General features: G+C 42.1%; 1 protein-coding gene across 1 annotated transcript; it reads right to left on the minus strand.

The window, feature by feature from the left end:
- Positions 1-1811: 1811 nt before the first annotated feature.
- On the minus strand, positions 1812-10443 carry LOC102825607 (gastrokine-3-like). The gene is made up of 6 exons (XM_006862998.1): positions 10390-10443; positions 9034-9123; positions 7038-7172; positions 5355-5462; positions 2786-2927; positions 1812-1906 (listed from the first exon to the last, which is right to left on the minus strand). The coding sequence occupies exons 1-6, from the start codon at positions 10441-10443 to the stop codon at positions 1812-1814; spliced, it is 624 nt and encodes a 207-aa protein (XP_006863060.1).
- Between the last annotated feature and the right edge of the window lie 5565 nt (positions 10444-16008).

The following is a 16008-nucleotide window of genomic DNA, read 5'->3' on the forward strand; positions in this document are numbered from 1 at the left end:
ATACCAGGGCTCTGGGATAGGATTGTTGTTGTTGTTGTTGTTAAGTGCCATCGAGTCGGGTCCGACCCATAGCGACCCTGTACAGGGTTTCCAAGGGTGTAAATCCTTACGGGAGTAGAAAGCCTCATCTTTCTCCCGCGGAGCGACTGGTAGTTTCGAACCGCTGACCTTAAGGTTCGCAGCCCGATTCGTAACCACTACGAAAACATGGACGCTTCCGGGGTGTACATTTCTCTAATTGCCTTATTCTGGACAAGCTTCATGTGACCAAAACCACAGGGTAAGGGCCTCGGACTTGACCAATTATGTGCTGCTGTGGGCTAATGCGTCAGACTGCAAAGTCATCTGAACTGCAAAGTCAATGGTTCAAGCTCACCAGCTGCTCCTTGGTAACCCTATACAGGGCCGCTATGGGTAGACTTGTCGGCAATTAACAACAACAAACTCAGTCAAAGCTTCATCTTAGGGCATCTTTCCCTTGTGGCTGTAGAGAACCACTACTTAACCCAGAGGAGCTACACCCTCGGTGATCCCAGACTTCAGCAGTGTCTGCCATTATTCACAATGCCCTTCTATATCAAGCACAAACATTATACAACTCCCCCACTCAGCCTTGCCCTATTTTAAAGTGCTCCAAACTCCAACCCGACCTTCTATGGATAGCCATGTCTATATCCCCCAAGAAGGATAGGGATGTGCTATGTGGTTTGGGTGGGTTCTGGCCCTCCCAGATACAGGAATGAGTGGTTAAAGAATCCAACCCATTGTCATGCTTCTGATTCCAACCCATGTATTGCAGAGTAGAACTGCTTGCTCCTCGGAGTTTCCTTGTCTGTAAATTTTATGGAAGCAGCATTTCTTCTGTGGTGCCACTGGATGGGTTTGAACTGCCAACCTTTAGGTTAGTAGCAGAGAATAAACTGTTTGCACCATTCAGGTACCTCCCCAGATATAGGAATGGGCAGCTATAGAACAAGTGCTACGAGTCCAAGGTCCCTTGTTGTTGTTGTTATGTGCCGTAGAGTCGATTCTGAATCATGGCAACCCTGTACAGGGTTTCCGAGACTGTAAATCTTTACGGGAACTGAAAGTCTCATCTTTCTCCCGCAAAACAGCTGGTAGTTTTGAACTGCTGACTGTGAGGTTAGCAGCCTGTAACCACTCTGCTATCAGAGCTCCTTCCAGGTCCCTTAGTGATTCAAAATGGAAAGGAATGCCTGGGGATTATGACCCTGGGGTTGGGACCAGTTCAGATAGAGAGTTCTGGGAGCACTCATTTCATTTGGCTCTCTCTTAGGGATTTTCCATAGGGCACAGACTTCCTTAGAATCTTATCACCAATTTGCAGGAGATAAGAGATGTGGCCTCTGATCAGACAGCTTGTCTGTGCTCTTGTTTGTGTCTTGTCATTTATTTTTGAAGTTTTTATACTTTGACCACAATTGTTATGGGATTCTTTAAGGGATATCTCAGAAAGAGGCCCTTAGGAATGAGATGCTCTAGGAGAGGTACAACCTCCACCTTTGCCCAATGTTGGTGTGTGATTGCTGTTAATTGAAGGAGGATTGTGTAGGCAGAGAAGGCCCAGTGTAGAGCAGTGAGGCAAGAGGAAGTTTTATTGTTCTAACCACAAGGGAGAAATACATTCTACTTTCCTGATTACAAAGCTGGGTATTAGTCAAAAGGCAGAAGGTAGAGGACTGAGTGAGGAGTGTCTTGGAGGCAGAAGGAGGGCTGGGTGCCCAAGCTCTGGCTCCAGGCTGGTAGCCTAGTCCAGGCGAGTCCACTCTTCCTGTAGCCAACCTCGAGGTTCAGAGGCCAGGGATCTCACCACAGATGGCGAGCCCCATAAAGGACAGAAGTTGGATCTCAAAACAGGAATCAGGGTCAACTGCCAGTGCCCCACCTTGAAGAAGAAAGAATCATTTTATAAAGGAAGAGATTGCTTCATTTCATGACGAGCCCAGAGCAAAATGAACACTTCGTTAAGTTTCACTTATGTCAGATGTGATGCTCAGCATAAGTCTACTAGCAAGACTGTGGGGCTAAAATGAAGATGCCTCTCACCCCGCAATATGTAGCCTTTCTATTTCTTGTATTGATCCTTAATGATCATCTAGAATTCCTTACCCCTTTTGGTTCCTCCTATTTTCCCATTGGGTCCTCCTGCTATAAAGAAGATTGGGCTAATTCATAGTATGATACAAGTGATTGTCAGCAGTCTAATGGGAAGAGCTTCTCTGGACCAGCAACAGATTTCGAAACCTTCTCTCAATAGCTTTCCAAGTTTTCTTCCACTTGTCTCACACACTCTCAGCAAGAGTCCCAGCCTCTGGAATACTCCTTTCTAAGAGTGTTAATAAGTATTAGAGCATTCCCCTCACTATCTGGGCAGCTTGACAAAGAAACGTTGAGGATCTTAAAAGCAATGGATCGCTCATGTTGGGCAGCCAAGGCACTGTGTTGCTTGGCAGGAGTTGGTGAAGCTTTAGGTCAAGTGAGGCTATTAACTGAATATCAAATCCCACTGTTGAGATGGCTGTCAACTCAATCTTCTGGTAAAGCAAGATTAACTCTCTACACCTTACCCCCATTGAGCCCAATATCAGAAGATCATCTCTGGCACCACAGGGAAATACATTACCACCAAATTATTTCCATACTCAGTAACCAAGGATTGAAACTGACCTGAAAGTCATCATCAGAATTTGGAATGACTTGGGATTAATACTACACCATCTAATTCACCCATGGATTTGGGTTTCTAATGAAGTTGTTAACACACCTTCTTTTTGTTGATGGGCAAAGTAGGTGGGGACCGCTCTGCACATATCCTTGATGGGCATTCCATACTGGGCTACATTCTTGACCCGGCTGGGTAAAACGGTGTATGTTAGGCCTCGGGTAGATGGGTATTGCTTTGAATCCTGTAAAAGGTGTCATATCGAAATGATGGGATAACACACAGATGTGCAGAGCAAAAAGGCAAACACATCTTCCAGGGGACCCAGCTCTTAGGAACAGGATTGTGGCCACCCTTAAATATGCATTGTAATTCTAATTCCTATACCTCTGGCTATAATGCACTCTAACACAATGTAATCACTGTCCTTATGCAATCCAATCCAATATAATCAATCAGTTGAGGTCATATCAGTGTAGGTTAGATTCGAGACATCATTTCTGAGTTATCAGAGGGCAGCACAGACACATGGAGAGGTGTGAATAAAGTGCGCAGAACAGACACTATTTGATAATGATGGAGAGAGATGAAACTACAAGGTCAAGAATTTCCGGCGCTGTAGGAGTAGCAATGGACCACAAGGTCAGCAGCTGAAACCCACCAGATGCTCTTTAGAAACCCTTTGCAGGGTCGCTATGAGTTGGAAGCGACTAGGCAGTACTTAACAACAACAGAAGTTGAAATAGAGCCCTGGTGTGGAGCTGTGGTGTAAACACTGGACTGGTAATCACAAGGTCGGTGGTTCAAACCCATCAGCCACTCTTAGAAACCCTATACAGGGTTGTTATAAGTTGGAACTGACTGGAGGGCACACAGAAACAACAAACAAAGAAGTTGAAATAGACCAAGGGAGATCTTCTAGAGCCACACCCTGCATTTTGTATTTTATCCTCCCAAACTATAAGAAAACAAATTTCTGTTCTTGAAAGCCATCCACACATGCTACTTCCCATACAGCAACACTAGGCGATGAAGACATTGGCCTGCCATCAAGCTGCCACAGTTTTCGTGGGAGACTCCATTTATCAAAATACCTGAACCAAATTAGCTCTTGACTTTGGCCTCTCGCAGCAATATCTTATTTGACCACAAGATGGCGACAAGGCTCGCAGGCCAAACGCAAATATCTCATTTGTCCACAAGGTGGCGACATGGCCCACAGACCAAACGCAAATATCTCATTTGCCCACAAGGTGGCGACATGGCTCACAGGCCAAACGCAAATATCTTATTTGACCACAAGGTGGCGACATGGCTCGAGAAAAATCTGTGTGAATCTGACTTTTCTGTACTCTGTAATCCCCTTAACCCTTAATTTCTCAACTCTTTCACTCTCCAATACTGTCCCCATCACTCCTTAATGACAGCCGAGAATACTTTTAATGCTCTTTGGTGCATTGATACTGTCTTCACTTGTCAAATCAGATGAGAGCATGCTTTCTGCTTCTCTTTTAAAAAATAAAATCACTTGCTTAACTTTTATCACCTGAGGGGTATTTTTCCCCAATTTAAGCAAATCCCCTGTCACTGACAATAGTGTTGTCCACATATGCTGTGCGGGTTACTTCAGAAAATGATGGCCAGGCTGCAATGGCTTTCTAAGGACTTACTGCTGGGTTTTAACAGATTCGACTACTATTGTTGTTCGGGATGCAGTGGGGAAGGGCATTTCGGCAGTCTTGGGTTTACTTTGGGAGTCCCTGGTTGCTTTCAACTGTAAATGTGTTCTATTGCTACTGAAAGGATGTGGTTCAAGTCTACTCAGAGGCACCTTGAGTGAAAGACTTGCTGATTTGCTTTAGAAATCCCAGCCACTGAAAGCCTTGTTCTATGCTCACATGGGTCACCATGAGCTGGGACTGAATACCGAATCAACAACAGCAACTGGTTTGGTTTGGGGCTATTTTAGGTTAAAGATTAAATTGGCTTGCCACCAAGCTGCCACAGTTCATGTGGGAGACTTAATTTATGTGTGTGTTTGGTGACTGTTTGCTATTGGAAGAGGAAGAGAAGGAAGGCACTGTGATACAAAAACTTTATTGTTTTTGTTGGTTCCCACCGTTGTTGTTATGTTTTCTTGAGTCGATTCTGACCCACAGGGACCCTGTATAGGGTTTCCAACGAGCAGCTGGTGAGCTTGAACCTCCGACCTTGCGGTTCAACTGACTTTACAGTCTGATGCATTAGCCCACAGCATCACACCCTGTATAGGGTTTCCGTTGAGCAGCTGGTGGGTTTGAACCAGTGAACTTGTGGTTAGCAGTCCAGTGTTTATCCTACAGTGCCGCACTACGACTCCAAATACTTTATAAGTTCACGCTAATGTTTATAGTCATTAATTTATACTGATGAACATACACCTCAAATGCTTTTGGAATATATCAAAATGAAATCATTCATGAAGTTTCAGTGACTGAAAGTTAAGATTTGACTTAATGGGTGATTGCTTGGATTTGTAGTCATTTTCACGGTGGTGGTACTTGCTGAGCGGCAGAAATAAGCAGGAAATAAGGACCCCCCCCCCATGTGCAGAACAATTGTCCTAGAAGCTAAGGATGCAGAACTAAGAAACACCAAGATAGGGGGCACTTCTGAGAAGTGTCTGTCTTACCTGCTGGCCCAGGGCCCTGATAATTTCATCCAAAGTTGGGAAGACAGCTTGGTCCATCTTGACCAGGACACAGGCCATCTTATCAAACAGCTTAGCTGCCAGCAGGCCCTTAAAGCAACACAGCAGAAATAGTTTATTCACTCAGTCAAAACATTAAGGGCCTCCTACTTTCTGCCAGATGCAGGCACAGAGCTGTTCTTTCAACTCTGTGGTAGGATAGAGTGATGCCTCAGGTACTAGAGCAAAGGGCTGAGGTCAGGACTGTCCCTGCTACAGACGTAGGAAGGAATCTCCCAGGACTCTGCACCTCACTAACAAGCAAGGGGGAGTGGAGGCTAGGGATTAGCAGTGGTGCTGACTTTAAATTAAGGTTCTGTCCTGCAGCTTCGCTGTTAACCCGTTATCCTGAGCCTCAGCAACCTCCGGGATCCTGGTTCCTCATATGCAAAACAGGAATAATATTCCCTCCCACAGGGTTGTCATAAATATGTGAGGTGGAGATCTTTGCTGCTTGTGTAAATGTCCTGCAATCTATAGAGTGCTCTCGGACTATGAAAGAGTCAGGACTTCTAGACTTGGATTCTAATCCTGGATCTGCCCCTCCCATTAGATGCTGGGTCTGTCCTTTGGGTCATTTGTCCTCTCAGCTTTGGATTGGAGCAGCAGCTCTCCAAAGGTGTCTCGCTGAGCCCAAGGACACGTCAGCAGCATTTCTGTCCTCCAGCCAGAGTTGTTCTAACTTCTTCTATATGCTAGATTTCTGTGGAACATTTTGTTTGAAGAGAGGTTTCCAGGGCTGAAAAGAAAGTAGAAAATCAGTAGACTGCATGTCCTGTAGGAGAAAGTTCTTCTTGAGGAAATCAGGGACCTATTAGGTAAAGAGTGAGGAAGGGAGATGGCGCTCAGGGAAGAGTGCAAGGGCAGGTACAGGTGGGAGCAGAGAGAAAGCCCTGTGTTTGAGGTGTCTGTCCTGAAGTGTCCAGTGTGGTTAGAGAGTATATTATGAAAGGGACTTGAGTGGCTTCCAAGCAACAGGCATTGTATATCAGGGTGAAAAGTTTGGACTTTGGTCTCATATAATATTCTTAGCATCCTGTAGGAGAGACACTTATTGATGGTATTTTGCATATGAGGAAACTGAGGCACAAAAAGGTTAAGAGAGGGTCCTGTGGTCACTGAGCCAAGGTAAGGATACAAGCTTCCTGATCCTGCATCTTTCTGCCAAGTTTCATTATCTGAGGAGATGAGCAAGTTGAGGTAAAATTTCTAAAAATGAAAATAAATTTATCTACTTTTTTGGAAATACACTGACTAAAACCTGAGGTCAAGATAAACTAATTTCTACAACACATATTAGTTATACACTAGAAGACTCCTTAAATAACTTTCTTATTTTGGAGGTATATGTAGCCATGTGAAGACTATGTATGCCACAGGAATGGAAAGAGATGTGGGCTGCTTTTAGACCACAGAAGTTCCTCCTGCAATCTCTGCTCAAAAAGAAGTCGTTAAAATTACAGGAAAGCTGGCCTCTTACCTAAAGAAATATTTCTCCATTGAAAACCTATATCTAAAGGAAGCAAATATAGACAAGTGCCCTTTTCTCTCTGGAAAAGCATCGTCTAGATGTTTGGCCAGACAAGGTTTTCTTTGGGTTTGTAATATATGTATTTCACATCTTACATTCTTGTAGTTCATGGATCCATCCCATTCACTCAGAACATTGTTGTCCCGGATGCTGACCATACCTCGTAAGGCATTGACGTGGATAGTTTGGGTTCCAAAAGACCCATCCAGAAGATGGCTATCACTGGTGTTCTGGAGAAAACCAAGCAGCAGTGAGAAAGCCTGAAAGTCCAGAGTTCTACTTTCCCCCTTATGTTGCAAGATTCTGCGGTGCTTGTGAGAAATTTGAGGGAGGTTACCTTTGATTATCACCTTTGAAATACTTCTGATAAAGGAGGATTAGACAAGGTTAAACCCTCTCCACCTCCACTCACCATCAGTGCCATACATGGAGTTAGGAGGAAGATCGTGAAATATGAAGACACCATCTGAAATGTAAACAAATAATTATGCGCTCTTAGATGAACCCAGGCCCCTACTGAATTTTCTTTAAATTATCTGTAATTCACAGTCTCTCATGTCCTGGGGCCCCAGTGTGTGTCAGGAAGTTGTCATTCAGTGTGGTTGATATATGTACGCTGGATACTCAGGAGGTATATTTTTATCATTTGCTCAAAATGATACCTTTTATTTTCTACCAATGTGACACTTTGCTTTACATCTGCGTCTCCTACTAACCACTGACATACATATTAACGTCAACCCCTTGATCTACACACAGGGCCAGACCATCCTTAGGCCAAATATCATCTGTAGACTAATAGATCAATAAGTGATAATTCAGGGTCTCAACCTTCCTTTTCTTCACCTCTCACCACTGGGAACCCACCGGCACCTGATTTCCTCTTGCATGCCTTTCCTCTAGATTATTCCTCTGTGCCTGGGAATAAAAACCTTGCATTATGTCTTACTTTGAAATATATTTTACTCAATGGCACCACTTCCTGAGATATTTACAATTATATATTCTATTATCTCCTCTCGAAGTGACTTGCCTTGTCTGTTGAATGAATTTCAGGCATTAGAGAACAAATGGAAAGGAATTAGTATGGCTGGAAAAGACTAAGGCAAGAAAGCCTGGCAGTGAATCTTTCCCCTGCTCCTACATCAAGTCTTCTTAAGGCAGAGCCAGATCAAGGGCACTCACAACATAAACCAGACTCAACAAGAACTCTCCTTCTCCTCCATCCCCACCACATCCCATGCAATGTTCTACAAGCTATGACAATAATTAAAAGTCAGATGCATCTTCAAAGAAAAAGAAAAGAGCTACTTCACAAATAATAATAATAATGCAGTAGGTTAATCAAGGCGATAGCTGAGATACAGATGGTAATGAGATTTTATTTAAGTATTTTGAGAGATGGATCCATATAGTAAATATATTTGAAGCTTTCCTTCACTGGCAGTTTGTAAATAAGATGAATCTAAAAGGAGAGGATCCTAAAATACGAATGCCTTTACTAAGTGAAAAAACCAAACCCAAACAAAAGACCATTTTAGGAATTAGTTATTAGCTAGGCTTTCATGCTATGCACCAAATTAATATTTGGAAATTCGATCTGGATTTAATGTGAAGAGTTTATGGGAAAAACCAGAATTACTCCCAGGCTCTTTTGGCTTTGAAAACATAATCATCTACATTTCAAAATTAGAAAATATACTTACAAGGCATTTCATGTTGTCCCTCTATCAGAACCCATGGAAGTGAATGTGTAATAGAATTTTTTACGTCCTATTTATTTTCTAAGTTTGGTTAACATAGGCCTGGACCTTTCAACTATGGTTGTGATAAAGGACGCTGTGGCAGTTAACTGTGATCCGGTTACTGCTCAGGAGGAAAGGGGACAGGTTTATGTAATCACAGTTATCACTTTTCTTTAACTGCTTTTGAGTATTTTCCCTTTCCCCTGCTCACTCCACTGGTTCCAAGGCAAACATGACAAATGAACAAGTCTTTGTGGGCTGGCATGCTGCTGACCTTAATGACTAAGGTAAGGATTGAAAACAGTAGGTCCTACACAATGGTCTTCACACAAAACAATGACCTTACTGTTTCTACTTTGTAATTCCAGAAAAGTTCTTGACTAACAGTGGGGGTGGTTGAGAAAAGCTTTCTGAAGCCATAAGAGAAGGAGAGGAACTAGAAAATAAGATTGAAAAAGAATCTGGTCCAGCTCTTCATCCAATCCAGAAATCACATGATTGCCTTCTGCCCACCCACTAAGCTGGCCTCACTTCACCTCTTTAAATGTTCACCTCTGTTGACTTCTCTGGTTCCTTACCTTGACATTTTACTCCCACTATGTATCTCTGGTAGCACAGTGGTTATGAATTGGGCTGCAAACTGCAAGGTCAGCAGTTTGAAACTACCAGCTATTCCATGGGAGAAAGATGAGGCTTTCTGCTCCCGTAAAGATTTACAGCCTTGGAAACCCTGTTCAGGGTTGCTATGGGTCGGAACTGACTCCACGACACATAACCACCACCATCATATATAGTTTGGGAGTTCTGGTGTGGCGCTGTAGGTTAATGCACTGGACTGCAAAGTCGGTTTGAGTCACAGAATCAATCGGCAGTTCAAACTCTCCAACCTCACCTTGGAAACCCTATACAGGGTCGCTATGGGTGGGAACTGAATCAACAGTTTGTCTCTTTTCAGATTTCATTCTAAGCAGTTTTTTTTCCCCAGAAAAGATCCATTGATTAGTCTTAGTGCCCCTGAGAGATAAGGAAATGGTCTGAATTTCCAACGGCTGCTGTAATAAAACAACCCAAACTGGGTGACTTTGAAGAATAGAATTTTGACTTCACAGTTCTGCAAGTCAAATGCTCTATCTCCACTCCGGGGGAGATCCTTGTTGTTTTCAGTTTCTGGTTGCCCTGTGTATTTCTTGGGATACCTTCACTTAAACACATCTTCATGTGATGCTTGTCTTCTCCTGTGTGGCCCTGTCTTCGGATTTCTTTTCTCCTTTTCTAAGACACCACCAGGAAGGAAATAGAAGCCACCTTGCTCCATTATGACTTCATTAACTGATAACATCTTCAAAGAAAAACTCTTTCCAAACAAGGTCACATTCACAGGGACAAGAATGAGAACTTCAACATATCAATTCTGGGACACAGTTCAACCTACAACAGGAACGACTGATGCAATATGGCAAGCCAAGCACCAAGTTAGGTCTTTTCGTACATATTATTATTATTATTAATTATTATTATTATTGTCTTATCTTTTCTCACACTTGGACTGGTAATATCACAACAACCTGGATTAAACTTGAGGAGGACAGGACCAAACAAATTTCTTCTGAAGGAGATGACGCATACGAATGAAACTGAGGATTAGAATCCTCAAAGAAGAAAGGCAGACAGCTCAGTCCTCACAGTGCTTAGTGTAACTTACCAATGAGAACTTTAAGTAGATGGTCTTTAGGGACTCAGATAACACCATACCCATATCTCTGTTGCTGTCAGTATTTAAAAAACTCCATGAACAGAACACGAACTTAGTATATCTTTACTAAATAATTTAAATGCAATTAAAGAATGACATTTAGGAACTAACAAGATTTGTCTCTGAATGTTGTTGTTGTTGTTAAGTGCCATCGAGTCAATTCTGACTTATGACAACCCTGTATAGGGGTTCCAAGGAGTGGCTGATGAGCTTGAACCACTGACCTTGCAGTTCAGACTGACCTTGTATCTTACCTCACAGGGCCACACCAGGACTCCGAATAGGTGGTGGCATTGAGGGACCAAATAAAACTTAAACCCTTCATTTTTGAAGTGCAGGACATTTGTGAGAGGCTCTATAAAACAACTCAATCTGCAAGCTCGAAAAGATCTTAAAATTTATTCTGACTCTTCCAATGAAAACCGGCAAAATCACTGGGAGAGAAAACAGAAAGAATTGTGAGCTTCAAAACACTGAGAGAATATATAATCATGCATATGTCTAAATCACTTTAAAACTTGCAAAGCCTCTTTAGAGTTATGATTCATTTGATCCTTATTGTTAATTGTATGAGTTAGGTTGAACAGGGATTATTGACCCATTTTACGGTTAAGGATATAACTAGGTCATAGTTCTGGTGTGACGCTGTGGGATAATGCACTGGACCACGAGGCTGGTTTGAACTGCAAGATCAGCAGTTCAAATTCCCCAGTGGCTCCTCAGAAACCCTATAATAGTTGCTATGAGTCGGAACCAACTCAACGGCACTCAACAACAGCAACAACTGTCCAGGTGTGGTGCTGTAGGATGAAGCATTGGGCTGCAAAGTCAGTTTGGACCATAAGGTCTGTGGTTCAAACTCATCAGCTGCTCCTTGGAAACCCTAGACAGGGTCCCTGTGAGTGGGAACTGACTTGACAGCACTTCACAACAACAATAACAGGACATGTTAGTGCAGAGTTATGACTTGAATCAAAGATTCCAAAGACTCAAAGTCCATGCATTTTCCCCACGAACACACTTCTTCTAGGGCCTTGTTACCTTGAAACTGTACGCGTAGATGAAAAGAACAAGGGTCCTGAGGAACGAATGCTGTTTATTCATGTGCCATGTATCACTCTCTGTCTTTCCGATAAAGATGCTGAACAACTAGTTTTATTGGAGTCTTACAGCAGGCAAATGGAGACCACTTGAGCCCCAGCCAGCTAAGTGTTGCCCCTTATACCCTTAAGTCCAGCTTCAAGGAAGGAAAGGACCAAAACTAAAGGGTGTAGAGGCAGAATCAGCAGGTGGTTCCAGATGAGTTTTTACTTATGGAAAAATGTGAACAAGAAGGGGAGTTCAGATACAAATCTAAAGAAAAAAGGAGTTTGGAATCTGAAAAGAGATGTGGAGATTAGACATCAAGAAGTCAGAACTACTTGGATTGGACTACCTTTGTCACTCCCAGACCTGACTCATTCATCTGGAATGTTGGGGGTGTTGGTGTATGGAGGATGGTCACTCAGCTTGCCCCTTAAAATACTCTCCTATAGGACCAGGCTCTGGGATCACAGTCTTTATTTATTTGGTCTCTGGGAGCACTGATGAAATGTTGAGGTAACTTGACAACAACACAACTGCAACACCTCATGGCAACCCATGTGTGTCAGAGTACAACTGCGCTCCATAGGGTTTCCATTGCATGATTTTTCAGAAGGCGGTTGCTTGCTTTTTCTCCTGAGGACTCCTTGGGTAGCTTCAAGCCAACATCATTTTGTTTAGTAATTGAGCACATTAACCATTTGTGCCACCCAGGAACTCCTTAGAACAAAATGTCTCATTGGAGATTGCAGGATAAATCCTGGACTGCTAACTTCAAGATTGGCAGTTCAAACCCACCAGCTGCTTCTTGGGAACCCTATACAGGATTGCTATGAGTAAGAAATGACTCCACCACACTTTCAACAACAATTATAAGAGTGAGAGTACTGGTGTGGCATTTTAGGATAAGCATTGGACTGCTAACTGCAAGGTCTGTGGCTTAAACCCACCAGCCACTTCAGGGTTGCTATGCATCAGGACCAACTCGACGGCACTTAACAACTTAGCAAAATTTATAAGAGTGAAAGGGCCCTGGTGATAAAGGGGTTAAACAAAACAGTTTGTGGTTTAAAGCCACCAGCTCCATAGGAGAAGGATGTGCTAGTTTGCTTCCTTAGAGATTACAACTTTGGAAGACCTATTTGTTGTTGTTGTTGTTAAGTGCCATTGAGTCGTTTCCAACTCATATCAACCCTATCTAAGGTTTCTGAGGAGTGGCTGGCGAGTGTGAACTGCCAACCTTGTGGTTCAAACAGAACTTGCTTATCCTACAACGCCACACCAACACTTCTTGGAAAATCTGTGGGGTGGGACTATTCTGTCCTCTAAGACGGCACATAACCAAGCAGACCAACCAAAGGTCACTAAGAGTCACAATCAACTGGAAGACAATGGATTTGTGGGGTTAGGTTATTGTTGTTTATAACAGTGCTTGAATAGTTGTTAAAATACTGCTATGTAGGTGTGCTATTATGTAGCAATTTAGCTACATATTCAAATCAACTTTTACCTCTGCATGTGTGAGAAGGAATAATGAATATATTCAAGTCCTTAGGCATAAGCTTTGACTGAAGGTAAGTTTGGAATGCACTTCCTTTTTGCCCTCCATTCTCAACTGCATCTTTCAATCCAGCCCACTAGCTCTTCCAGTATTGTCCCTTCACTCCTCCGAAAAATCCTTCCAGGATTTAGTCCCAATTGCCCTTTGCAGCCCCAGCTTCTATTTCTTTCTAACCTTATAGAGTTCAGAGTCCAGTGAGATAAGTCAGCGCTTTAATAGTCTGATCAGACAAATAAATACAGCCTTGTATTTGGAGGTCTATGTTGGGTCACTATGAGTTGGAATTGACTTGGTGGCAGTGGATTTGATATTTTGGTTTTAAAGAATTTCCAAATTTGCAAATCACATTCTGAGTTATGATCTATATCCTCATTTTTTTTTTTTTTTTTTTTTTTTTTACCAACTGTTTGAGTTAAGTAGAACAGGGATTGCTAAGCCATTTTGCAGATAAAGAAAAACTAGGACATACCTGTTAACATGTAGTTAGGACGTGAACTCAGGTCTAGGACTCCAAAGAGTAAAAGTCCACACAGTTTCCCTAACAATTCATTGTTTTTTGTAGCTTGTTAACTTAAAACTATACTCATATTTACAAAGGTAAGTAAAAAAGTATTGTTACAAAATCACAGAAGCTTTTATTAAACAAAATATGAAGCTATTGTTTCCCAACATCTCCTCCATCTAGGTGCATACACTTCTGAAAGCATTGTTTCCATTTCTCTAATCCTTCCCTGAAGAATTCTGTGCTCTTCTCTTTATAGCAAATCAGTTTGGGCACCCTTGACAGACTCAAATAGTGTTTCAAGTATTACTTTGAATTTTAGCAATAAACAGGAGTTTGAAGGAGCAAGATCAAGGTGGATGGGATAAGGTTTCCCAATGAAATTCTCATAAGACAGCCCAGGCTCCCCTTGAAGAGTGTGCAGGTGTATCATTGCAATGGAACAAAATTACTTTATACAACTTTCCTGGCCTTTTCCTCACCAAGGCATTTTTCAAATTTCTTAAAACTTCTTCCTAATAAGACTCTGTGATCATCTTGTGTTCGTCAAGAAAAAAATGTATCATGATCAACACTATGGAACTCCAAAGTCTCCATAACCTTTCTGCCTTGAATTGAACTGGCCTAGCAGATCTCCTTGGAAACCACTGTTTGCATAGGACCTGTTTTTTTTTTTTTTTTTTTTAAAACCTACCCTAAGGAGTCCTGGTGTGGCACTGGATTATAAGTACTGGACCTAAGGTCAATTTGAACCACAAGGCCGGAGGTTCAAACTCACCAGTGGCTCCTCTGGAACCCTGCACAGGGTCACAATGAGTCATAACCTACTTGATGGCACTTAACAAGAAGAAAGCAGACTAAGTCAAGTGTATCACTGAGAGAATTTGTCTGAAGGCATCCACTGATCACAGAGATAAGTTTAAACACATTTTGTTTGGAATAAACCTGGACATGTATGAAGTGGAACCCTCATAGCAATATGTTTTTATTTACTCTCTTGTCTATCTATCTATTTATCTATATTATATGTAGACTCCAACTCATAGCAACCCTATACATATATGTGTGTATATATATTTGTTGCTAAATGCCGTCAAGTCAGTTCTGACTCACAGCCACAGTTTCCGAGGATCAACTGGTGAGTTTGAACTGTTGATCTTTCGGTTCAAATTGACCTTGTGGTTTAGTGCTTATCCTAAAGCACCACAAATATTTCTATATTAAATATATTTCTGTTATTAAATGCCATCAAGTCAGTTCCAACTCATAGGCACCCTGTATAGGGTTTCCTAGGAGCAGCTTGTGGGTTTGAACTACCAACCTTCTGGTTCAAACTGACATTGCAGCCCAGGGCTTTTCTTACAGTCCCACACCAAGACTCCTAGTAATGTATGGTACACATGTATGGTACATTAGACGGTGTGGTGCTGTAGGATCAGGACTGGACTGAGAACCATAAGGTCAGCAGTTCAAGCCCACTAGCTGCTCCTCGGAAACCCTATACAGGGTGGCTATGAGTTGGAACTGACTGGTTGGCACTAATAACAACAGTATAAGCACATATCATACACACATATATGGAAATAGTGGAATCAATTTTTTGATAATAATAACAATGAAGAAGATAATTCAAATCTGAACAGAATGGTATGTATAACAAAGAGAAACAGCAGTCTTTACAAAACCTGTATCATTAATTTGTTTTGTCCCTGAAGTCTGCTTTCACAGCATGGAGGAGGGATAGTTGGGGGGTGTGGGGTGGGGGGGGAGGGGTGTGTGAAGAAAAAAGTAAATGAAAGCCTGGCATCTACTAAGTTGTTTGACTTTTATCTTGCATCCTGTTGCCTCTGGCAAGAGCAAGCCTCCCTTGCCCGGATTCTTGGTCCTGCATGGTGTTTGCTAAACCCCCTTGGATTTTCTTTTTAATTCACTTATTACCTGCTGTAAGGAGAAACTTCCTCATCCTTATTTTACATCTTCCAATCATCTTCTGGTGATTGGAATACAAAGGTTGGGAACAAAGAGGAAGGATCAGGAGCTGGAAAATACGGCCTTGGTGATAGAAATGATGCTGGATGTCACATGATAAAATTCTACAAAATCAATGATTTGTTCATTTCAAATACCTTCTTTAGACAGCATAAGAGACGATGATACACATGAACCTCACCAGATGGAATATACAGAAATCAAATGGACTATATCAGTGGAGAGATGAAGGAAATGCTTCATATCATCAGTCAAAACAAGGCTAGAGGCAGATTGTGGAACAGACCATCAATTGCTCATATGCAAATTCAAACTGAAGATGAAGAAAATGAAAACAAGTCCACGAGACCCAAAATATGACTTTGAATATATCCCACCTGAATTTAGAGATCATCTCACGAACAGATTTGATACATTAAACACTAAAGACCAA

The sequence above is a fragment of the Chrysochloris asiatica genome, unplaced genomic scaffold (assembly GCF_000296735.1).
Source record: "Chrysochloris asiatica unplaced genomic scaffold, ChrAsi1.0 scaffold00052, whole genome shotgun sequence".
Taxonomy (NCBI): Eukaryota; Metazoa; Chordata; class Mammalia; order Afrosoricida; family Chrysochloridae; genus Chrysochloris; species Chrysochloris asiatica.